The following is a 26581-nucleotide window of genomic DNA, read 5'->3' as shown; positions in this document are numbered from 1 at the left end:
CTCCGAACCCCATGAAGTCTCATGGCTTCAGGTCAAGCATGGGCAAGGAAATCTCCTGTAGATTACCTACCGCCCTCCCTCAGCTGTTGAATCAGTACTCCTCCATGTTGAACACCACTTGGAAGAAGCACTGAGAGTAGCAAGGGCACAGAATGTACTCTGGGTGGGGGACTTCAATGTCCATCACCAACATTACGGCTATCGTACTAAAGACTTGTGCTCCAGAACTAGCCAAGCTGTTCCAGTACAGCTACAACACAATGGATCTATCTGACAATGTGGAAAACTGCCCAGGTATGTCCTGGCCACAAAAAGCAGGACAAATCCAATCTGGCCAATTACCACCCCCCACCCCCCCCATCAGTCTACTCTCAATCATCAGCAAAGTGATGGAAGGTGTCATTGACAGTGCTAACAAGTGGCACACTCACCAATAACCTACTCACTGATGCCCAGTTTGGGTTCCGCCAAGACCACTCGGCTCCTGACCTCATTACAGCCTTGGGCCAAGCATGGACAAAGGAGCTGAATTCCAGAGGTAAGGTGAGAGTGACTGCCCTTGACATCAAGCGAGAGTCTAACCATCGCCCCTTGACATTCAACAGCATTACCATCGCTGAATCCCCCACCATCAACATCCTGGGCGTCACCACTGACCATAAACTTAACTGGACCAGCCACATAAATACTGTGGCAACAAGAGCAGGTCAGAGGCTGGGTATTCTGTAGCGAGTGTCTCACCTCCTGACTCCCCAAAGCCTTTCCACCAGCTACAAGGCACAAGTAAGTTCTGATGAAGGGTCCCAGACCTGAAACGTTAACCCTGTTTCTCTCTCCACGGATGCTGCCTGGCCTGCTGAGTATTTCCAGCATTTTCTGTTGTTATTTCAGATTTCCAGCATCCGCAGTATTTTGCTATTATATTATAGGAGTGTGATGGAATACTCTCCACTTGCCTGGATGAGTGCAGCTCCAACAACACTCAAGAAGCTCGACACCATCCAGGACAAAGCAGCCCGCTTGATTGGCACCTCATCTACCGCCTTAAACATGCACTCCCTCCACCACCGGTGTACCGTGGCTGCAGTGTGTACCATCTACAAGATGCACTGCAGCAAGTCGCCAAGGCTTCTTCGGCAGCACTTCCCAAACCCACGACCTCTTCCACCTAGAAGGACAAGGGCAGCAGGCGCATGGGAACACCACCACCTCCAAGTTCCCCTCCAAGTCACAAACCATCCTGACTTAGAAGTATCTCGTCGCTGGATCAAAATCCTGGAACTCCCTCCCTAACAGCACTGTGGGAGCACCTTCACCACACGGACTGCAGCGGTTCAAGAAGACGGCTCACCACCACCTTCTCAAGGACAATTAGGGATGGGCAATAAATGCTGGCCTTGCCCACATCCCATAAACAAATCATTTAAAAAAATCGCAAAGCTGTGAAAGGCACAGCGAGTGACCACGATGCGAGAGGAACACTCGGCAGCATATAGCAGAGGACCGTCTGCTCCACCAAAGCAGTGATACCTTGTTGTAGCGATGTTCTGCTGGAGAGTTTGGCAATCAAAATGAGGGCATGGTCCATGTGTTGTGCTGTATTGCACTCCTGACCTATTGTGGATTTTAGGGACCAGTGTGCACTGGTAAACTTAAGGACAGCTCCTTGGTCCATTTGTGGACCTGTTCTTCTCTCATAAAGTTGTATTTTTCAATGTGCTAATTTGAAAAGGTATTAAGAATCTAACGGAACATTGACTAAAGCATTAGAGGCTCAAAACACCAGCTAGTATGTCTTAAACAGTACAATTTCTTAGTGGCTGTCTCACATTCCCATACACATACTCAGTGGTATCCTTCTGGATTTTTACACAGCAATAGGATTATAGGTTAAATCCCCTCTGTCTTTGAGACTATTTCCATAAAATTGCAGACTCTGAGGATGGCGGGGATGTAGTGTCGTACGTTCAAATGCATTTCAAGTGCGGGACACTATTACTGTAACATTTGATTCAGATCTCAGTTAAACTGGACAGTTGACAGTCACCTGGAGCAAGTTTTCAAACTATACTCTTGCTTTAAAACCCAAATGCCTTAAAAATATTCAAATTTTGCTTGAAAAATACCATCCTGTAATTGATCATGTCCTCCTTGTTGTCATGATAACATATCCTATCCGGAATCTTTCTGAAGGGATAATCCAGCCATTACTGAGCAACAGGTAGAGGAAGAAATAACCTCCCCCCCACCCCCCAACCTCTTTAGATTGTTATATGCTGAATTTCACCAAATTAAAGCATCATTTAAACAAGAGACACTGGGGAGATTGTTACATTTACCACTTCCATGGTTCACTAGAAGCCTTTCGGGACCAGTGGGTGCTGCACGAGATTGCTTGCTTTATTGATTCCGATTTGATGACTGTCTTTGAATTACTTGGTATTGATTTGGTGGGGGCGGGGGTGGGGTGGGGGTGCGGTCAGTTTGAACATAACCATTTGCTGTTTGTTAGTGGTGTATTCCTCCTAGTGGTTGCTTTGCTCTATTCCACTAATCACTGGTTTGTACAAAGCAGTACATTTACTGATTTGAAATAGGCTAGAGTGCCCCTTCAATTGGACATGCCAGTAGATTTTAGCCCGGTTTTCAGGCAGTAACAATGTTGCATTCTGATTAACTTCAACTAAGAGCATTTTTGAGACGAACAAAAATCCTTCCACCATCAGTTCAGATATTTTTACTGCCACTTTTGGTCTTTGACCTTTATTGAAATGTCAGGTTAATAAAGGTGTGCGTAAAACTACGCAGGCTGGGCATGATAGTCTAATCAGTACCATATTATGACATAACTAGCAAATACTAATAAATCCATTCATTACTATTAGCAAACAACTTTCAGTTACTTTTATGACAGATCATGTTCAATAAACGACCTGTTAATAGCTCAATCTAACAACTCCCTGTAATTAGATTCGTAATTTATTCCACATTACTTTAGTTGACCTTTTATATATTACTTTTTTTTATTTGAGAGAGATAACGTTGCATAAGTATTTATTTGGGGGTGTGGACATTTAGTCAGGATTAGGAAATTCTTGGGGGGTTTAATGGGGAGAGGGATAGTGGGGTGGATGGGTGGGGAGCAATGTTTCCCCTAAGGTGCGCGATCATGCACCAATCGGGAGGTCCCGCGCAAGCCGTTCACCAGCTGCTGCCGCTGGAAAGGATACCGCGCAGCAAATTTAAAGGGACCACGCACCAAAAAAATAAATGTAGAGGTAAATTTGGCAGCGAGGGGGAAAAATATCTCAGTGTGACACAAAGAGTAAATGCGCAGAAACGCTGATGGTTGCAACCTTTCTTTTCCAACTGCAATTTTTTGAAATGGAGTGAAATCTGATAAGCCTGCAACTTATTGAGGGACAAGCTGTTGTTCACAGAAGCACAAACTGCAAATTTACACAAAGACCCCGCATAAAGTGGCAGCAGATGAAGCATGTCAGAGAATCCAACAGCCCAAGATTCTAGGGCAATTATGAGTTGAGGGGTAAAAAGTTTTAGAGCAGATCACATTAAATAAATGGAGAAAGAAGAGGAACTGTACTGTAAGCAAAGTAATAAATCTGGTATAACAACAGAAAATGCTGGAAAAACTCAGCAGGCCAGGCAACATCCGTGGAGAGAGAAATAGAGTCAACGTTTCGAGTCAAACTCTTTGTCTTGACAAAGAGCTTGACTCGAAACGTTGACTCTATTTCTCTCTCCACGGATGTTGCCTGGCCTGCTGAGTTTTTCCAGCATTTTCTGTTGTTATTTTGGATTTCCAGCATCTGCGGTATTTTGCTATCGTAATAAATCTGGTACCCGGGTTTGGTTCCCAGTTTTGAATGGATTAAAACTCTTTGGTCAAGCTTTTGGTCACCTGTCCTAATATCTCCTTATGTGGCTCAGTGGCAAATTTTGTTCGAAGATGCTCCTTGAGACGTTATACTATGTTAAAGGCTCTATAAAAACAAGTTGTTGTTGTATTACAGAGAGAAAGCTATCTATGGAGTTATGTTCATTTTTGTACTCATCCAGGCAAGGGGCGTTAGGGCTGGAAGATGGAACACTTTGCACTTTAGGAATCCAGTATTGGCATCAATACTCTGCTTTTATTGACCTGGACTCTCAGGTCAATAAAAGCAGAGTATTGCTCCCTCCACACTGCTCCATCAAACTGACTCGGCAGAACACCCCTTCTGCACCACTGTGGCAATTTTCCATCTCCCACACCAGCCCACCTCTGGCAGCCCTGAGTAACACTGCCAATCTGGAAATGCATTAGGGGCACTCTTATGCAAGCCCACTAGGAACTGGATTGAAACCGTACAAACTCATTTCATTTGTCGCCTTACGACAACAGTTTGGGCTGGATTCAAACCCAGGCCTAGAGATGAAGGCCCATTGTCCAACTCACTGAGCCACCCAGCCCCCACAACAAACACATTGCTGAGTTGAAGCTACTGACCTCAGACTGACCATGTCACTATAAAAATTAATCACTAAACATTCTGGTGGTAGAAACATTTGGACAATGCACACTGACTCTTGTACAATGTAAGAAGGAGAGAAAATCTAATTCTTACAATGAGTTAGCGTACTCTGGATACCCGAATAGCACTACTTGAATAGGACATGCCTGCAAATGCATGGCATAAATTGATTTTACGTTATGTTCAAGGCCACTATTGGTCTTTGCTAAAATGGATGAAGTACTAACTCCAAAACACTGGTAAAAATATATGCAAAAATCTCATAATCCCACAGAACACAAACAGAATTTGGCGCCCTCAGTCATCATAAACCAGTGGCGCTAATTCGAAACAGATGGAATCAAGGAATGCAATCATCAAGCACTGGTTAAAAGTCCTGGATTCCCATCTAATAAAAATGGGATTTGACGTGTTCAGCTACTGTAATATAGCGGCCTGACTATATGTGACCTCAATGCATTACAGCAATGGGCTGCACAGAGGCAGCTGTTATCATTTACACCAGTGTGCATCTTCCTGTACCTTTTTCCTAACTTCTGTGATGATTCATACATATACTTCCTGACTGAAATCAGGAAATGCTGATTTGATGTCTTCTTGCCCAGTCTATCTGACTGCACTTCCTATTTTTCCCATGGCCTGAATTGCAGCTGGAATACTCCTGCTCCAAAGGAATCCCTGCTGTTGGGTGCCACCTAGTGTCATAGTCTGGTAATATTAAGCAGCTTGATTTCCAGAACAAACATCATACCGAGCTAATGAGCTCACACAGGGTGGGTCTAAAGAATTGCCTCCCTAAAACAAATATGAACATTTATTGCATGAGATTATATGCATAATTATGCACTAAAGTACTTTATTCTTCTGCACTTTCTGAACATTATATCCTGCAATATGCACGTACTTCAATCACATCTTGGAGAAACTGAGCTAGAAATTGGTTCGGGTCGGCACGGGTAGGCCCTCAGGTAGGTCTTGCAAGAGAGGGGGTGATCGGGAGATGGAGAGGCAATGGGGAGGGGGCCAAGGCAACAAGGAAGATGGGGTTGAGCCAGCGACAGGGGTGGGATGGTGTGGTGGTCAAAGCAGCAATTGGGAGGAGGGACCATATGTAGATTGACGCTGACTACATTCAGGGCAAACCAATTTGGTAAAGGTGGGATCTAACAGGCATCAGGCCCCTTATTTATATATGCAGAGGGTCTAATGTCCGTTTAAGGCGTGGGCCCTGGACACCTTTTGGTGCCTGTACCAATATGGTGAGCAGCACACGTCCTGCTCAGAATGTGCGTGTACGCCGCCCACCATATTGAACGCTTTGACACCCAATTTTACACCTGTAAAACATCATCAAATTTCTAGGCCTAGGTTCCTGAACTTTTGCACTTTTGATAACCCTCATTTATGGTCATCTTGCACCTCCCAGGTGGTGCACCAGGTGTTATCATTTCAGAATTGCTCACTCACCTGCACAGCCAATCTGATGCTGTGGCTTTGTACAAATTACAGCAAGAAAAAAAAAGTGAACAGTACACAGGATCATGAGAAACTAAGCGGTGCCATGCACTGGGAGCAGTGCCACGCTGGCTTCTGTGGGACCCAAAGTTTACACACGACTTTATACACTTGAGTTTAGCCTCATTTCGAAGACACTGCTGCAGACAGGTGAGTCTCTTAATGCAGGTTTGTGTCTGAAGTATTAGTATATTATTTTAACTGCTGTTAAATACTGTGTTGTAAATCTATTTCTACCAAACACAAAACAGTTTTAAACAAAAAACACTGCCTGCTATTAAACAGAAGCGTCATAAGTGAGAAAAGATGATTGTGCTTCTGTGCGCCTCGAATACTAGTGAAACTTGAAGCTGCTCATCAGACCCTTCTGTAATTTGGACTTGGAAGTTGCAAATTTGTATTTATTGTGCTGGGGGTGGGGTAGAATTATTACTCACCCCCTCCCCAACACAATAAATCGGCCAATTTTGTGGGGACTGAAGTCAGTGCCATTGATTTTTTTTGTAACTAAATGACAAAAGAAAAGCATTTATGTTCTTGATGTCTTGCAGTGCATGCAGATATATGTACATACCCAAACTTTTTAAAACTTTAACATCCTTGAATTACATTAATAGCGTGACGTTTGATCCCAGGTACTACATTGGGCAAGGAAGCTCCTTCTTACCGTAAAATGTTCTTGTGATTTGTAATTTTCATCCAAGTACACTCGCGCTCGGTTATACTCTTTCATTTCGTCACTTGATAGCAGTTCTCTAGGGTAAAAGAAGGAAAATTCAAATATTTCTCAGGAGATCCCTTAGGTAATCAATGGCTTACAAGCCTGTCCTTCAAACATTTAAACTGTTAAGTGATGCGATGGGCTAGAATGTTGTCCTTTCACCTCCTAGGTCTCAGCATCAAATGTAACCCAGCTTGATGGGACAGAATTCCCTCTCCTATGGCTGGACGGTACCCACGCTGGCAACAATCCAATATTCAAACCTTCCCAGAATTCTGCACAAATTGACAGTCTCAGTTGATATGGGAAATAAAACAAATTTACAATGGTGCAGTGGGGACTGCTCTTCTGAGCTTGAAGCTAAGGCACATTTGTTGGCTAAGAAATAAAACTAGCTTTGCAATGCATTTTAGCTTGGGTGTGTCTAATGCTGCCACTAGGTGGCAACAGTAGTAAAGTGTTCCATTCCCCATTATAATATCCCTCACAGAAATTCACCCAAAACTGTACATTTAAAGATACAACGGTATAAATGATGAGCGGGTTAGAGGACAGTTAGCCAAATAATGTCACGGGAACCTTAATCTGATTTCAATTCGTTATCGATTAGCTGGTAGTGTTAGTCGTTGTGTGACACTGCAGCATCTTAAATTTAAGCTGATTCTCAAAAGGGGGCACAGAAAAGTTGCTTTTAAAACCATTAGCAATTTATGGAAAATCGATGAGAAAATCCTGACTTTTAACTCAAGAAACAACAGTAAGTAGAATCACCGAGAAAAATCTAACGGGAGGCTGAGATCCGGCTTTTAGGTGAGAACAGCTAACAAAAGAGATTTTGATAATTGATAGGAATTCATTTTTGCAAAAAAAATTATTCATGAATTTTTTTGTCCTTAAAAAGTGTTTTGAATGTCTATTGTTTGCTCGGACCAAAGGAAACCAGCATTCTATCCAGCGTGATTTTCATTAAACCAACTACTGCAGCTTTCTTCAGAATTATAAGTCTTTACAAACTCATATAGGCAGTGGTGCTTCTGCACGTCCTCCATCTTGAAGTATCAGCTACACAAGATCACCACAGGACTGAGGCTGCACACAAACTGATATCATCTCATTGCTTTACACCACATAACTCAAAATTGGTGCAGAACATGAGAATTCTCCAAACGGGAAAAGCCCATTAGGCCCAACAAGCTTATCCCATTTTTCAGAAATCAAGCTTCCCACCATATTTCTTTATTTTCTATCTCTGCAGAATTGTGGAGCCCATTAACTCTGCTCATTCCAATGGCCTTCCCTGGTAACTTATTCCACAACTCTCTGCAGTAGTCTTTTGAGTAAAAACATTTAGTGTGAATTCCCTCTTTATTACTAACTTCCTTATTTTTAATTTTTGTTCCATGGCATTTGAGCCTTGGTGAAAAGTTTGCTTGAATCAACATTGTTAATACAGAATTTTATAAACGCCATCATTTTACAAACTTCCATGATATCATCTTTAGGATTTCAGCGTTTTGGAAAGAAACAAGGAACAACAGGAAATGGTATGATCACTTTAACTGACCATAGTCCAAATCAAGGTAGGACACAGCAGTGAAATAGATCAAATGGTCCGAAAGGTGCTTAAACCGAATGCCTTCATAACCGGAGTTTTGAATGATTTTACATGTGGATTAATTTAAAATACATTTGCTAATGAACAGTGCCGAGTTTGAAATCTGAACTGTTTGATGAACTGTATGAAGATGCCATGTTCTCACCCTCAGATGTTATGACGTTGGTTCCATATTGTACAGCTACATATTGTAGAGATTCTGCGACACAGTCTGATGGTCTCAGTGCAGTGGAAATTCTCCCATTTATAGTGAGGGATAGTTCCAGTAACACCAGAATGGCTGTGTAAGATTGCAGTTTGCACAGTTGTTTTTAAGCAGTGATTAGCAACTTAAATTTCTGGCTGTTTGGCCTTTTCCCAGGGCTGGGGGAAGGCCTGTCGAGGAGCAAGCTGAGTTTTCTTCCCTTGCTGGCCTGTATGTGTGGGCTGAGCTCACTGGTAGCCTGAAAACATGGCTACCACTGATTGTGCAGCAACGTTCAGGCGGCTGGGGATGCGCTGCTGCCTCTTGAGACACTAGTAAAACCTGTCTCCTTAAATGGATCATGATGCAAACTGGATTAGGCTTGGTTGTGATGCCCTCCACAGTTGAATAACATGCCAATGCTTATGAAGAATGATGTTTGGACAAAGTACTGGAGGACACCTATGGCCCCTGCATCACTACCTGAGCAAGCAGTCAGTGCCTTCAGCAGAGGAGTTGAGGAGAGTTCGAGGAAGGGAAAAAATTGTCAGAAGAAGTAGAGAGACATTGATAATCCTTTAGCCCTTTCACACTCACCAGGACATTTTTTTTTACTGGTTAGAAGCAAAGGGTTAAATGTGGAATTTGAAGATACTCTGCTCTGGCTTTTCATTTCTTGAATACCAGGAAATGAAGGTGGGAAAAGTGGCAGTAGGGATCAAGTGAGAACCTGAAACTCTCAAGAGACTTGAGCACTTTCCTGTAAAGACCTGTGCCAGCAGGGGGAGATGCTTTCCAGGAACGATTGGGTACTCTGTGACAAACTTTGCAAATACCAGCAGAGGGAGCCCTGCTCTTGCCTGGAATGTAATCTATACTACAACAGCTTTAAGGTTTGATCCGTCAGTGCTGGGGTGCCATAATGATAACACTTAGCAGATTTCTTTTTTAAGTAAGATTTTTACGATTGCGAATCTGCTAGACATAAACTATTTTGGTTAGTTATCAAACTCCAATCATTAAAATTTTTATTTGGATTGTGGAAACTTGCTGGAAATCAGCAGCCAAGTTACTTCTATCTACAAAGAGTCGATATGAATGTATTTCAACTAATGTAGTCATTCCTGACAATTGCCTTCAGTGTCACCTAAAAGTATTAGCCTTTAAAAGTTAAATCAACACCCCACCAAAAAAAAGGTTTCTTTGAGTTAAGACTGTCCATCAATAGCGAAGGGAAGCTGAAAGGTTAAAGGTTGTACTGAGTTGTGCAAAATCTTATTAATGAACAAAGAGATGATTAACATAAGCTTTTATTAAGACTATTGCTCCTAATATGCCCAGTTAGAAGGTCCCTGGTTAGTACACATTGCACTAGTGGTTGGAAATGGCCTTATTTTCACAGTGAAACAGTGGGGGGAAATAACGGTTTCACAATGACTGCTGGATGGTTATTTCTTTTGAAAATGAGGTTGATCCCTCCTGGAAACTAAACTTGTTGTTATGTGAATTTTTGGCTGGTGAGAGGCTTAAAGCTGAAGTGTGGCATAGTGCTCACAGACTAGGCTGTGTCAATGACCATAATATTCGACTCAGCGTTAAAGCCGGATGATGGGGAGTTTTTTTGTTGCTGTTCACTCTGCGCTATGCAGTCTGCAAAACAACAAAAGGAAAAAAATGGATTGAGTTAACCTTTGCTGGCTGACAGCCAATTGGCTCCAAGCAGTGAAGCTTGACGCTGCACCTCCATAATCTAATATGAGCTTTAGATCTCTAAGCTTTCATACTAATAGTAACGGAACCCCGAGAATACAACTGGAGGCTTCCATTTTCACTTAGAGTCAATTATACTCGGTACTTACTTCACAAACTTGTCAACATGAGACATTGAGGCTTCATAGTTCTTCCCTCCAACTTCTTGGCAATGCAACGCAATAAAGTGAGGCTTGTGTGTGTGCACGTTCTGCAGGGAAGAAGAATACATCATCAGTGTCACAACAGAAAGTCCTGCACAAATCACATGAAATACAAACAGTCGCCAGCTGACAAAAGACTTTAGACACAGGCCTGTGTGGTCTGATGTCAAGACAGAAACAAGTGTAAAATAATTTGCTGTGCTTCATGGAAAATTTTCTTTGTGGATTTACATACATAAAACAGAGACGCATAGAAAGTTTTGGAAAGCAGGGCGAAGACCGTCCCTTACTGATCGATCTATTTCACCGTTAAAAAGAAAGGGCTCGGTTTTCCCCTTTTAGGTGCTGCAGGCTATTCCAGCAGAGTCGCGAGCTGGAAATTCCCTCTCATGGCAGCAGCACTCCTTGAACTGCAGGCGCAGCTTCATGTTGCCAGTTAGGCTAGGAAGGGACTGGTTGGCCCTTGCATGAGGCCCTCAGCAGATTTGCTGCTCCATGTGTTTTCAGTCCTCTAACCCAGTTGGCTGTGGGAGGCAGTTGGAGCTAGGATTTACTGTCGTTTCTTCCCCCATTCTTTTGCTCTCCAGTACGATTAGGAATGGGCTTATCTCGTTATTCACTGCACAAGTTGAAGGGCAACTTGGTAATTATTCATTGCAGCATAATTCAACTCGAGATGCTGGGACAAATAGGGAAACTCCTATCTTTCTTTCATACTGTTTTTTTAAAAAGCAATTAAAGTTTAAATGGGAGCTGTCCTCCCCTCACTAAGGCTTACAGGAAGAGGAACACAGTCTGTAGGAAAGAGGCAAATGCCAATGTTGAGAACACAATTCAGTGGATGTTAATGTAATGGTTGGAAACTAAAACAATTTTCTGAAAAGTGTATATTAACCTCTTAAGGGCTGATTCTATGTCTACCTAGGATAAGTACTGTGCTGATTGTATTATTTTGCTATGTCTTTTGCTTCTGTATGTTATTTCATCTGTAAATAAACCTGACTAAGTACTTTTAGCCTGTATGCAATGGTCTGGGGATGTGTCATTTGCCCCCTTCAAAAGTGATGGGAGAATATGTGGGTGTCCCACACATTCTCCAATAGGTGGTTTACCACAACAATGGGTTAGTTGTTAAAGCTGGGCATGTTATTCCATGCACAATGGAGGATAAAGATGAAAATTGTGGTTTATAAGGAACGCATCTACTTATGGAAGTTATCATCTACCTCTGAACACAAGAGCAAATGTTGGGAAAAAGCCTGAACTGTAACAGATGCATCTCCAGCAGTCTGACCCACCATTTTAGAGCATTCCCAGAAGTAAGGGATCCCAAGTTAGTCACTGGTGGGTGGGTGGCTCCTGACAAATGTTAGCCAGTAACACTAAGATATCAGTTTTCTCAGATAATTCATTTCAAACTTTTCAAAGACCCTCGAAATTCTTCACTTCCACTTATCATTCAGCCCCACACCATATTCTCTTTTTCCCCTCTTACTCTAATCTACTATCATATCTTCCACCGTAACATAAAGTGCTTCGAGACATCTTCTGTACATGAGGAAATCTATAGAAATGAAGTTGTTTTCTTGCAAAAATATTTTAGTGCCACAAAGAGGAATCCATTTTGATTCAAGCATCTTAGAATCGTAGAAAATGGCGAGGGTTATGGTGTGGGCAGAATGGTCAGTGGAAGTGAAGAATTTCGAGGGTCTTTGAATAGTTCGAAATTAATAATCTTGGGTCAGTTAACTTCAAAAAGAGACAGTTCGTCTCTGACCTGGCAATAAGAGATAAACATAGAAACATAGAAGATAGGAGCAGGAGTAGGCCATTCGGCCCCTCGAGCCTGCTCCGCTATTCAATGAGATCATGGCTGATCATCCAAATTCAGTACCCTGTTCCTGCCTTCTCTCCATATCCCTTGACCCCTTTAGCCTTAAGAAATATATCCAACTCCTTCTTGAATATATTTAATGAATTGGCCTCTACTGCCTTCTTTGGCAGAGAATTCCACAGGTTTACCACTCTCTGGGTGAAGAAATTCCTCCTCATTTCAGTCCTAAATGGCTTACCCCTTATCCTTAGACTGTGACCCCTGATTCTGGACTCCCCGACCATCGGGAACATCCTTCCAGCATCTAGTCTGTCTAGTCCTGTTAAAATTTTATAAGTTTCGATGAGATCCCCTCTCATTCTTCTAAACTCCAGCGGGTACAAGCCCAATCGACCCAATCTCTCCTCATACGTCATTCCTGCCATCCCAGGTATCAGCCTGGTGAATCTTCGCTGCACTCCTTCCATGGCAAGAACATCCTTCCTCAGATAAGGCGACCAAAAATGCACACAATATTCAAGATGTGGTCTCACCAAGGCCCTGTACAACTGCAGCAAGACATCCTTGTTCCTGTACTCAAACCCTCTTGCTACGAAGGCCAACATACCATTGCCTTCTTAACCGCCTGCTGCACCTGCATGCTTACTTTCAGCGACTGGTGCACAAGGACGCCCAGGTCTCGTTGCACTTCCCCTTCTCCCAATCTATTGCCATTCAGATAATAATCTGCCTTCCTGTTTTTGACACCAAAGTGGATAACCTCGCATTTATCCACGTTATATTGCATCTGCCATGCTTCCGCCCAATCACCCAACCTGTCCAAATCTGTCCTGTCCAGATCTGGCTATAATTATTTGTACTCTCTCAATTTAGCAATCTAGAATACCACAAAGGTACAATACTGCCATTTTCTCTGCAGTTAATCCATTTGATTTTATTTCATCCCTGCTTTAGATCTTTTCCTGCAGTGATTTGGGTGCATGTAAACAGCGCTGCGACAGTATATTGAGCTCACAGTACAGGGCTATTGTTTGATATCACCCGCCAATTTGCAAGAATGAAAAGATACAAAGTGGCTGGAACAAAGAACAAGACGAGGCAGGTAGCGGTCCTGGTCCTCTGGAGAAATTAACTGAATTATAAGCAGTTTGGTAAATCAAATCCCAAATGCTACTGGCCTGTTTTCAAGTCAGCTATAACAATAAAAGCTGCAATTATGCATTGCCTTATTACATTGAAACAGCGTAAAATGCTTCACAAAATGAATTACTAGTAAACTGCAGTGACTGTTGTTGGGAAGGCAAACGACATCACGACAAACAGAATTCAATTCTATGATAGACACACAAGATACAAAGACTACTAAAATATTGCAGGATTAAGAGGATAGTCTGAAAGGCCAAATTAAACGCATTCATGTGTAGACTGTGACACAGAGGAGTCTAAAGATAATGCTGCAATCATGAGGCTTCAGACTTCAGTGATCTTTTTATATCATCATTTAAGAGCCAGCCTTGGCACAGTGGTAGAGCACCTGCCTTGAAGGCAGAAGGTTGTGGATTCAAGTCCCACTCCAGAGACTTGAGCACATAATCTAGGCTGATATGTCAGTACCATACTGAGGGAGTGCTGCATTGTCGGAGATGCTGGGCTGGATTTTCATTGGGCCGTGGAGGTGGGATTGGAGGCGTGTGGGGGGTTAAAATCCCGAAATTGGGGGTCCCGACACCAACCCGCCTCCATGCCAGTTTCAAAGGAGGCGGGTACCGGACCTGCCTCCCCAAGGCGGGAAGGGGATTAGTGCCAATTAACTGCCTGTTAACAGGCAGTTTTTAGCCTAATCCCTATTTTTAAGGTTGAAGTGTGGGATTCCTGATGACTCCAAACCACACCAAGTTAGAGGAGGCGGACCATCAGGATGAAAGGCTTGGCGGGGTCGAGATGTCCGGTGTTCAGGTGAGTGATGGGTGCATGAGTGCAAAGGTAAGTGTATTTGGTGTGTGTAAAGTGTTTAAAGAAGTTTTATATACCTTTACTTACTTTTACAGCCTTCCTTCCTTCAGGTCTCGGGAGTCCCTCATCTCACCGAGCTGTCAAAAATTGCAGCATTCAGCGTTCTGTTCCGGGGAGATCTCTGAATCATCCTGACAGGAAGGAATTAACTTGGAGTATAGATTGTCAGTGTTTGACAGCTTCAAACAGCTGTCAAACGCTGATATTTCATCTGTCAAAAGGTCTTGACAGATGAAATATCAATCTGTGATGTCACCTGTTGCTGGGTAGCCCTTAATTGGCCTGCTGAGCCCGCTGGGTGGGCTGAACAAGGTCAATCAAGTCAAAATCACATGGGTTGGCTAGAACTCAATGGAGGCGGGACTACAACCCCGAAAGTTGTAGTCCCGCCTCCAACCTGACTCCTCAATGAAAATCCAGCCCGCTGTCTTTTGGACGAGACATTAAACCTGCTCCATCTGGTCTCTCAGGAGGACTTAAAATGATACTATTAGAAGGGTGGGTAGCAAGGGAGTTCTTCCTGGTGTTCTGGCCAATATTTATCCCTCAACCAACATCACTAAAACAGATTATCTGGTCATTATCATGTTGCTGTTTGTGGGACCTTGCTGTCTGTAAATTGGCTGCCGCGTTTCCTACATTACAACAGTGACTACACGTCAAACGTTTTTCATTGTCTGTAAAGCGCTTTGGGAGGTCCTGAGGTCAGGAAAGACATTATACAAATGAAAGGCTTTCTTCTTTAGTATAGCCTACAAATTACCGTTGGTGATGTTAGCAGATGAAGCTTAATATGTTTCTATTATGTTCTATTTACACAGGTTTTAATCTGTTTATGTTAAATATGTTGACACCTCCACTAAAATAGCCTACTGAGGAATGCCACACACATACCTTAAGCATTTATCTGTTAATATCGCCAAAAATAATTTCTAGGTTTCCATTATCCATAAAGATCAAGCAATGGCTAATTATTTTTATTAATGAGAAAGACCATTTAAATCGCAATGATGAGTTTTGACGGGTACCTCAGAGTACAATAAAACTGGAATTGCACAGCTCCTTAGTGAGAATTCTGTTTATATCATGATATTGCAAAGCTTGTTTTAGTACTCTCCAGTATCAGGAGGCTGCTTTCACCTTATTTCAGTGGGGTGGGGTGGCAGCTATCGCAATCCAATCTAGTTGAAAACACCTCTGAATAGAATCTCTTTACAACTGGTCACACAATTAGTGCAAACCTTTAGATCATTTACTTCACAGTAGCCAATAAAAATGTTACTTAAAACAAATTCTGAATTTTCTTCTTAAATGCAGATGCTGGAAATCCTGACGTTATCTTCACTACACTATTAATAACATCCCAATTTGATTCCAATAGGTATTCAAAGTTGATTTCCCCCAACCCCACCTCCCTTCCTCTCTTGAAAGTGCTGACTTAAAAAAACAACCTGCTCTTATCTATACTTTTAGGTGTAGCAAAATGTCCCAAAGAGCTTTACAAAGAAGGATCGGCCACTGAGTAGGAGTTTATGAGGGGCATTAGGGAAGAGGACCCGAAGTAGAAGAAATAGGTTGGGAGAAGGTATAACTGGGTGTCATTGGATACATATGGAAGCTAACCCTTAGCTTTTAAATAATGCTGCTGAGAGGCAGATTATAGATAAAGCATAGGAGGAAGGAAGGAACCCTGAGCCACGTGTCATTGAGTTTCAGTAGGCTATTCAATATGGGGGAACATTTCAGCAAAACACCTTTCTAATATCAACACACATGCATTTTCCAGCAAGTCACTAGATCATGATCAGGAACAGGAATCTTGGCTAAGTTTTCTCCTCTCTAACTCAGAAAATAGACTTGCATTTATATAGCGCCTTTCATGACCACAGGACGTCCCCAAAGCACTTTACATCTAATGAAGTGTAGGAACTCAGGAATGTTCAAGGCAATTTTATCACCCTACCACTAAGATCAGCTAACTTAGCAGGGACCAAGAGTCGAACCTGGAAACTGCCTGGTCCACATCTTCCATTTACTAATTGACCCATTGGCAGAATATTCATCTATTGGAAGCAGTACTTTTGTTGTACTGTTCCCAATTTTTCCTCCAACATTTTTCTGCCTAACTCTCCTCTCAGGGCAGCAACTTATGTTAGGATGAGGCTTTGATAGTGATAGACACCTCACCCAAGAGCCTGTCAACAAGCTAGTCATCTATGGAGACATCACAGCCAAGCCTAGTCTTGTCCACCCACCCATACACACACACTCACGGTGGCACTCTCACCTCAGTCAGAAGGTTGTGTGCTCAAGTCCCACTCCAGAGACTTGAGCACACAAATCTAGGCTGACATTCCAGTGCAGTACTGATGGAGTGCTGCACTGTCGGAGGTGCCGTCTTTCAGATGAGACTTTGAAACGAAGCCCCAGCTGCCCTCTCAGGTGGATGTAAAAGATCCCATGGCACTATTTTGAAGAAGAGCAGGGGAGTTATCTCCAGTATCCTGGCCAATATTTATCCCTCAATCAACATCACTGTGGTAAAGGGGCCTTTAGGAACAAGTGACCATAATGTGATTGAATTTTCCATTAAGTTTGAGAGTGATGTAGTCCAATCTGAAACTAAGGTCTTCAATCTAAACAGAGGAAACTACAAGGGTATGAGGGACAAGTTGGCCATGGTAGATTGGGAGACTACACTAAAAGGTATGAAGGTGGACATACAATGGCTAACATTCAAGGAAATAATGCATAATTTGCAACAAACAGATATTCCTCTAGGGCATAAAAACCCAAAAGGAAAAGTGATCCAACCATGGCTATAACAAAAGAAATTAAAGCTGGTATTAAGTCAAAGGAGGAAGCTTATAAAGTTGCCAGAAAAAGCAGTCAGCCTGAGGATTGGGATCTTTTTAGAAATCAGCAAAGGGGGACCAAGAAATTGATAAAGAAAGGGAAAATGGAATATGAGCACAAACTAGCGAAAAATATAAAAACGGATTGTAAAAGCTTCCATAGGTATGTGAAAAGGAAAAAACTGGCAAAGGTAAATGTAGGTCCTTTACAGTCAGAGACAGGAGAATTTATAATGGGGAATGAGGAAATGGCAGAGAATTTAAATAAATACTTTGTTTCTGTCTTCACAGAGGAAGACACAAAAAACCTCCCAGAAATACGAGAAAACCAAGGGTGTGGCGAGAATGAGGAACTTAAAGAAATTATTATTAGTAAAAAAACATTACTAGCAAAATCAATGGGACTAAAAGTCGATAAATCTCAAGGACTGGATGACCTACATCCTAGGATTTTGAAAGAGGTGGCCATTGGGATAGTGGATGCATTGGTTGTCATCTTCCAAAATTCTATAGATTCTGGAACGGTTCCTGCAGATTGGAGGATAGCAAATGTAACTCTGCTATTTAAGAAAGGAGGGAGAGAGAAAACGGGGAACTACTGACCTGTTAGCCTCACATCAGTAGTTGGGAAATTGCTGGAATCTATTATAAAGGATGCAATAACTGGGCACTTAGAAACTAATACAGGAAACTCTCGTTTAAACGAATTTCTATTAACCGGCAAAATTCATACTCCGAAAACAACACCTCAATAACCGGAAATGTTGCCGAGTCCGAGTTTCCCGTGGTGGCCGAGTTAGTCAGTGGGGGTAGTTCTCCACTACTCAACTTTTTGGCACTGTCGGAGGTCCGAACACCTCAATGATGAACCAGCTGACTTGGAATAAGTATACATTCAACTACAGTACTGTATACAGTCCTTTACTGTATAAGTTTTGTTTTACTGTTAAGTAATTAAAGAGTTATGGATTGCCCTCAACTGGCAGTACTGTACTTAATCAAGCATCTTCCACCATCCATTTAACACAACATTCTGTAGGTGAGTACCCAATTACTGTATACTGCACATTTCTTGATTTTTTAATTTTTGTTTGTTAAAAGTAGCCTCGGTAGATAACCCTCTCCGTCATCCGGAATTTTTAATCAACCGGCACCATCCCGGTCCCGTCGGTGCCGGATACCAAAGAGTTTCCTGTAGTAAGATTGGGCAGAGTCAACATGGATTTATGAAAGGGAAATCCTGTTTAACAAACCTATTGGAGTTCTTTGAGGATGTAACTAGTGGAATAGACAAAGGAGGTGTGGTGTATTTAGATTTTCAGAAGGCCTTCGCTAAGGTCCCACACAAGAGGTTGGTGAATAAAATTAGGGCACATGGAACTGGGGGTAATATACTAGCGTGGATTGAGATTTGGTTAACTGACAGAAAACAAAGAGTAGGGATAAACGGGTCTTTTTCAGGATGGCAGGCTGTGACAAGTGGGGTACCGCAAGGATCAGTGCTTGGGCCCCAGCTATTCACAATCTATATCAATGATTTGGAAGAGGGGACTAAATGTCACATTTCCAAATTTGCTGATGATACAAAGCTAGGTGGCAATGTCAGTTGTGAAGAGGGTGTGAGGAGGCTTCAAGGGGATCCCAACAGGCTCAGTGAGTGGGCGAGAACATGGCAGATGGAATATAATATGGATAAATGTAAAGTTATCCACTTTGATAGAAAAAGCAGAAAGGCAGAGTATTTCCTAAATGGTGAAAGATTGGGGAATGCAGATGCTCAAAGGGACCTGGGTGTCCTTGTATATGAGTCACTGAAAGTGAATGTGCAGGTGCAGCAAGCTATTAGGAAGGCAAATGGTACGCTGGCCTTCATTACAAGAGGATTTGAGTACAAGAGTAAAGAAGTCTTACTCCAATTATATAGGGCCTTGGTGAGACCACACCTGGAGTACTGTGTACAATTTTGGTCTCCTTACCTAAGGAAGGATATACTTACCCTGAAGGGAGTGCAACGAAAGTTCACAAGATTGATTCCTGGGATGGCGGGACTGTTGTATGAGAAGAGATTGAGTAAACTAGGCCTGTATTCTCTTGAATTCAGAAGAATTCAGAGCTTGATAGGGTGGAAGCTGGGAGAATGTTTCCCTTGGCTGGAGAGTCTAGAACCAGGGGCCACAGTCTCAGGATAAAGGGTAGGATATTCAGGACTGAGATGAGAAGAAATTTCTTCACACAGAGGGTGGTGAACCTTTGGAATTCTCTACCCCAGAGGGCTATGGAGGCTCAGTCATTGGGTATATTCAAAACAGAAGTTGATAGATTTCTGACTAGTAAGGGCATCAAGGGATATGGCGATAGGGCCGGTGAATGGTGTTGAGGCAGAAGATCAGCCATGATCTCATTGAATGGCAGAGCAGGCTTGAAGGGCCGAATGGCCTACTCCTGCTCCTATTTCTTATGTTCTTATGTTCTTACTAAAACAGATTATCTGGTCATTATCACATTGCTGTTTGTGGGAGCTTGCTGTGCGCAAATTGGCTGCTGCGTTTCCTACATTACAACAGCGACTACACTTAAAAAAGTACTTAATTGGCTGTAAAGTGCTTTGGGACGTCCTGAGGTTGTGAAAGGCGCTATATAAATGCAAGTCTTTCTTTTTTTCTTTATTGGTCAGCAGTCAAGAGTGAAACCCCGAGCTAATTTTATCTCCTTCATCTGTGAATAGTGAGTCCAATATCACCCACTTAATGCCAGGCTGAGACTAAAGGTGAACCTGCGGCCTATCTGGTCTGTATGGCTCAGTATGCACTATTCAGTGCATTGCACAATGTGCCATCAGCAATTTCTGAGCTGTACATTTTTTTTAATATTTCAGTTACAATTGGGTTCAAATGCTGAACTCTGTGATTAGCTACAACATAAAATCTAGGAGCAAAAGAGCAAAAACATTTGAGCTAACACCCCACCTTGGAGATTTCTAATATGCCGGGCACATAATAAGACTGAGTTCGTTGAAAACAGCATTGGTCACTAAACTCTGCAGTAAGTGTCTATACAATAACATTTGGTGTGATTTGCGACACTGGCAAAAAGTCAAGTTATAAAATGTCCCATCAATAGCCCAGGAAAGTGTGTCAAGACAGCAGTCTAAACTGAGCTAAACAGGGGAATGAGATTTGAATCAAGATATGCACAAGCATAATAATAGAGATTTTAACAAGTAGGTAGGAAGTGGTTTTATTTGTAAAAATTCTAAGGTAGAACCATGACAGAAGTTTAAGTAAGTAGACTGCACCTGTATGATATAAAACCCATGATTAATAATATTAGATTTTTCTGAGATATGTTCACAATTATAGAAAGTGGAAGAGGGATTTTAAGAAGATTGTAACGAAGCCTGGGGCCTAGGTGGCATGATGACTTGGGCCATTGCCCTTTCCCTCGAGAAACTAACTTCAAATGTAAACCGATGGGAGACAGTCTTTGCTCTTGCTAAAAGTGAAATGAGTTTGGCCAGTCTCAGTCCATTCTCCCATGTATCATCCCACTAAACAAAGCTGGAGAAACTCATTCGCGAGGCACTGAGAAAATACAGTGTAGAAAATGGAAATATCTGTGGGAGGTGAGCACTAAAGAACATTTTGTCAAGTTAGAAACCAGGCCAGCCAACTCGCTTATTAGCAGCGATAATCACTCATTTTATTATTAATTTATTATTTATTTTATTTTAAATCAATATTACATTTAAAAGTACACAGCTCAATCTTGGTAAATGGGTGTGCAATCTGTGACAGCTCTGTGAATCTAACCCATGCTGTGGGGACCAGAAGGTACTAACAGTGTCACAGTGAGAGCAAAGACTAAAATATTCCACTCCTAGCACTTGACACGACACAAAGAGAAATACTAAAAGGGGCAGGGAGACAAAGAAAAGTAATTTTCAGTTTGACAAGGGAGGTTGAGCATCAAGAAAACATAATTGGCTAGCAGCATCAGAAAACTTGGTGAGTATCCTTGTACAGTGAACATCTGATTACATCAGGCTGATGAGGTGGGGGGAGGTGATGAAACCAGAATCAGAGGTGACATCTAACTTTATCAATGTTCGCCATCTACAGCACTGTGTGGAAGGGCATGAATTGGAGCTTGTTAAATTTTACTTGTGGTATAAAGCAATTTAAAATATTAATCAGTGATCGCATGATTGTAATACAATCATACCTTCAAAAACAATACAGTATAGCTCTGATTATCTGCCCTCCATAAAGTTTAGTTCATCCAAAACTTTGCTGTCTGTATCCTATCCCACCCCAAGTCCCATTCACCCATCACTCCTGTCCTTGCTGCCCTACATTGGCTCCCGGACCCCCAATGCCTCCGGTTTAAAATTCCCATTCTTGTTTATAGATCCCTTCATGGGCTCTCTCTGTAACCTCTTCTAGCCCTACTATACACTGCATTCCTCCAACTCTGGACTCTTGTGCATCTGCCTCCCCCCTGCTCCATCATTGGCGGCCATGCCTTCACATACCTAGGCGCCATTCTCGGGAAGTCCTCTCTAGGCCTCTCTGCCTCCCTCTCCTCTTTTATGATCCACCTTAAAACCCAGCACTTTGACCAAGCTTTTGATCGCCCCTCCTAATATCTCTTCCTTTGTCTCAGCATCCCTTTTTATCTGATCCCACGTCTGTGAAGTTGCCAGAAATGCTATATAAATGCAAATTGTTGTATTATTTCTATGCACTCAAAAGACAAAAATAAGAGTATGCTGCACCTTTCGTGGTTGATGTCTAATCTAAGAAATTCTCCTGTAAACTGTTTCCTGTGCTAATAAAGAGAAACAACTGTGCCTGCCTAACTGATCTTTCCATGTACAGTAGTACTTATAGCCTTACTTCCAATCATTTACTTGACAGATGAGGCGCATTGTGGTTTAAGACAGAAACACTTGAAGAACCACATGCATTAGCAGACATTTAATTAAGACAACAGGGGAATAACGTGATGGTGTTTTTTTTAAAGCGGCTGTCTTTCTCCAGAAAATTACAAGAAAATAAACTCAGCCACCTCAATAATCACTTTTCTTTTCAAGAGTTACATGGAATGTTGCAGAAACACTGGTAATTATGTGGAATAATTAACATTCATGGCAAACACTTTCTAAAAAGTTTTTCTTTGTATTTGCAAGTGCAATATTTTCTTAGGTGGAAGGCAATGATGATAGATGGATGAAGAGACAGATAGGGTTCTTTAGTCTGTCATAGGGAAGATAATCCAAGAGTGCTAGAAGGAAATATTCCATCTATTCAATATCCATTTTTGCAAGCACAGTATAGCCCTGATTATCAGCCCTCCATACTATGCTTACATTAAGGCAAGAAGTCTGACAAATAACATGTGTTTTTCCCTTGCTCTTTGCATCATAATGTTTTCTGAAAGACTGGCTGAAATGATCACAAATCTAGGTTTCCCGCCATTCGCAGCCTGTCTCCTGCTGCCAAACCCTGCTGCTCTCAACCTGATTTTCACTGAATCTGAAGTGCCTCGGCTATTGGCATCCATGTCGCTACTGCAGCCTGAGCAATAGAGAGCGTAACATTGGCGGTGAGCACACACAAGAATAAATTGGACAGGCACATTTTGTCATCTTCTCATCTTGCACAATATATTGTTAAAAGCCAGTGCTATGTATAAAATCCTGCTCTGCAGTAATAGTCTCCGGTTATATTACAGCTGGCCTGTCACTCACTGAACTTGTAAGAGTTGTTTCATTTATAACCTAATGAGATTGTTTGATCTGCCACACTTGTCAAACCTCTCCTATTTAAGACTGGCTGCTTTGAAGTTGTGTCAATTTGGTAAAGTTATGAATGAAATACTCACAGACTGATATGATTGAACTTTGAGATTTGATACTTTACAAACTGACATTTCTCTTAAACACTAATAAACAAATACATCATTTTAACCTGTATCAATGCTGAGTTAATAGGTAAAAAAAGAACTTCTCCTGCATGTGGATTCAACAATGAAACCTGCTGCTAATGACAAGAAAAGAAGAAGCAAGGTAAGGTTCAGGACGAGGTCGTTATACACAGAGGGAGTTGTTAAAACTGTCTGAACAAGGTAGCTAGTTGTCTATATGGGACTAAAGTGACGGGATATTTTTCTCCCAAATGGTGGCTGAGTAGCTTATTTTATTTGGAGTTTGGAGAAATGAAGAGCAATTAAATATATAAATACCCGCAAAATTTCTTTTTGGTTCAACAACTGTCTAGCATACAAATTTACAGCAGCAGAAAGTGAAGCAAGGTGGGAGAGGGGAGTTCCTGACAATTGCAATCAGGGGAGGGGGGACCTGGAAGCCTGGGGCACAGAGGGCTCATGGCATCCTTGTGGAGCCAGGAGCAGTATTCCCTCTCCTCCTGGTGCACTCCCGCTCCTCCTGAGTCAGCCCTCCTCCTCCCGGGTCGCGTCCCCGCTCCTCCCGGGTCACGCCAGCTCCTCCCGGGTCGCGTCCCCGCTCCTCCTGGGTCGTCCCCCGCCCCCGCTCCTCCCAGGTTGTGTCCCTGCTCCTCCCGGGTCGCCCCCCCACCCCGCTCCTCCCGGGTCGTGTCCCCGCTCCTCCCGGTTCGCACCCCAGCTCCTCCCGGGTCGCATCCCCGCTCCTCCCGGGTCGCGTCCGCGCTCCTCCCGGGTCACCTCCCAGCTCCTCCCGGGTCGCCTCCCAGCTCCTCCCGGGTCATGCCCCAGCTCCTCCCGGGTCGTGTCCCAGCTCCTCCCGGGTCGCGTCCCAGCTCCTCCCGGGTCACGTCCCAGCTCCTCCCGGGTCACGTCCCAGCTCCTCCCGGGTCACGTCCCAGCTCCTCCCGGGTCGACCCCGCTCCTCCCGGGTCGCCCCCGCTCCTCCCGGGTTGCCCCTGCTCCTCCCCCCCCCTCGGACGCTTCTGCTCCTCCCAGGTTGTCCAAGCTCCTCCTGGCACACTTCCTGCTCCGCTCGGCACACTTCAGCTCACTCCTGCTCCTCCCCTCCTGGTCCATGGTCCATAAAGTAGCCTTAAAGTAAATGAACTTACCTGGGCCTCTTCTGGCCCTGACCCTGCTTGTGACTCCGGGACTGTGTGAGATTTGCAACATTTGAAATAGAATCGGCCCAAATGATGTCATCGCATCCCAACATTTAAATAGTTACGAGGCTCCTGCCTGCCTGCAGCGGGCAGAGTCAGCCCGCCCGAAAATCCAGGGGTTAAAATCTAATGCTGCAGGAATGCAGTGGGGAGCACACAATTGCTATTTTAACTCCCTGTACCACCCCCTCACCCCGCCCCCCCTGCCCCACCCGCACCAGTCCAGCTGGGCGGACAGGGTTAAAATCGGGGCATTTGTGTCTGTTTGCATATGGGCACAGTTTCCCAATTAGTGTAACATAGAAACGTAGAAAAATAGGAGCAGGAGTAGGCCATTTGGCCCTTCGAGCCTGCTCCGCCATTCAATATGATCATGGCTGATCCTCTATCTCAATACCATATTCCCGCTCTCTTCCCATACCCCTTGATGCATTTTGTGTCTAGATTCAAGTAAATTCAAGCTCCTTCAAATTCAAGTACAAGACCCTAATCTTAGGATCACAAAACAACCTTTTTACAGTGCACACTCAGTTTTAGACCATGCTCATAACCTAAAGCACCAGAAAATGTAGCACTGAGCCTGGAACAGAATGTGCTCATCACCATTTAAATCCAAGCCAGGAATACAGCAGATTCACATTATTCCATTTACAGGAATTGAACGCTAACATGCTTCAGTCTTCAGCAAACGATCAAGCTGGATTGCTCAATCAGCAAGCTCCTGATACAGTACATCTCTTGATAGGGCAACATTTTGTCAAGGCACATAAAAGTTCACCATAAAAGGGTTCAATTGCACAGTAAAAGTGACCAGCATGAACGTATCAGACACTGGCAGTCCTGCTGTCACGGTATTTCCCACAATTTTACTGATATACACCAAAGAAGCACTGATGTGTAATTCTGGTAAATTGTGACTTACTTAGATCTGACTTGAGATAGACAGGAAATGTTGTTTGTATTTGTGTACCTATGTTCGACAAAATGTGCTAAACAAGTGACTATTTCAAATTGATTGTGAGTAGTACATTCTGCACTTCAGTGACACCTTTACAAAGATTTATAACCATCAACATGATGACATTTCTTTGCCTAAATCCCCTGTAAAGCTAGCGAATGTTAGATTTTAGGATAGTTTGACGGAATCGGACATCTGTTTGCATCACTGAACAGCCTGATTTCATAGCCTCCGAGCCCCTGAACCTCATTAGCAATGCGTTGCATATGGAAAGAAAAGAACTGTGATGGAAGCCCTATGGTTATCCAGTACCGTCGTTCAGAGTAGTTCCCTAAATCTGAGTCTACAGAATAATTATTGATTACTCAGACCAAATGAAGGCAAATGCAAAATACAAGTGTTACAGTCCATCTGTAGCAGGCTACATCTGTGGGCTGGATTTTCATTCAGAAGTCGGGAAGGAGGCGGGACTACAACTTTCGGGTTGTAGTCCCGCCTCCATCGAGATGCAGCCAATCCACATGATTTTCATTTGATTGACCCGGTTGAGCCCACCCAGCGGGCTCAGCAGGCCAATTAAGGGCCACCCAGCAACAGGTGATGTCACAGACTGAAATTTCATCTGTCAAGACGTGTTGACAGATGAAATATCAGTGTTTCACAGCTGCTTGAAGCTGTCAAACACTGACAGTCTTACTTCTAACCTGAGTCCTTCTACGCAGACTCAGTTAGAAATCTTGCCGGCACTTTTGACAGATCGCAGCCATTCTGCTTTCTGTGCCGGCTGAATGATGGACTCCCAAAGCCTAGAGGAAGGAAGGCTGTAAAGGTAAGTACAGGTAATGTAAACTTCTTTACACACTTTAGACACACCAAACACACTTACCTTTGCACTCATGCACCCATCACTCACCTGAACACCGACATCTCGACCCTTCCAAGTCCTTCAACCCGATGGCCCGACTCCTCTAACCTGGCGTGGTTTGGAGCCGTCGGGAATCCCACACAACAACCTTCAAAATAGGGATTAGGCTAAAAACTGCCTGTTAACTACCTGTTAACAGGCAGTTAATTGGCACTAATCCCATCCCGTCTCGGGTCGGCGGGTCCCAGTGCGGGGCGGGTACCCGCCTCCTTTGAAACTTACATGGAGGCGGGTTTTGGGTGGGGTGGTGTCGGGACCCCCGAATTTGGGATTTTAGCCCCCCGCACGCCTAAAAGCTCGCCTCACGGCTCACTGAAAATCGACCCCTGTGTGTATGTTCTAGCGTTATCCATCAGGACTAAAAGGAAGGCCCTAAATAACTTTTT

The 26581-nt window shown here is 43.2% G+C and overlaps 1 protein-coding gene across 2 annotated transcripts in view; it reads right to left on the bottom strand.

Annotated features, from left to right (window-relative positions):
- inpp5a (inositol polyphosphate-5-phosphatase A) overlaps nt 1-26581 on the bottom strand; it is a 744031-nt gene that overhangs the window by 352913 nt on the left and 364537 nt on the right. For both annotated transcript variants that reach the window (XM_085994739.1, XM_085994738.1), the window contains exons 3-4: nt 10430-10530; nt 6718-6805 (exon numbers count right to left, since the gene is read on the bottom strand). In XM_085994739.1, the coding sequence (XP_085850865.1) occupies nt 6718-6805; nt 10430-10530 (189 nt within the window). The remainder of the gene's footprint in view (nt 1-6717; nt 6806-10429; nt 10531-26581) is intronic.

This window comes from Somniosus microcephalus, chromosome 8 (genome assembly GCF_052327205.1).
Source record: "Somniosus microcephalus isolate GS21.2 chromosome 8, FLI_Smic_1.0, whole genome shotgun sequence".
NCBI classification, from domain to species: Eukaryota; Metazoa; Chordata; class Chondrichthyes; order Squaliformes; family Somniosidae; genus Somniosus; species Somniosus microcephalus.
This window is presented reverse-complemented; position numbering and strand designations above follow the sequence as displayed.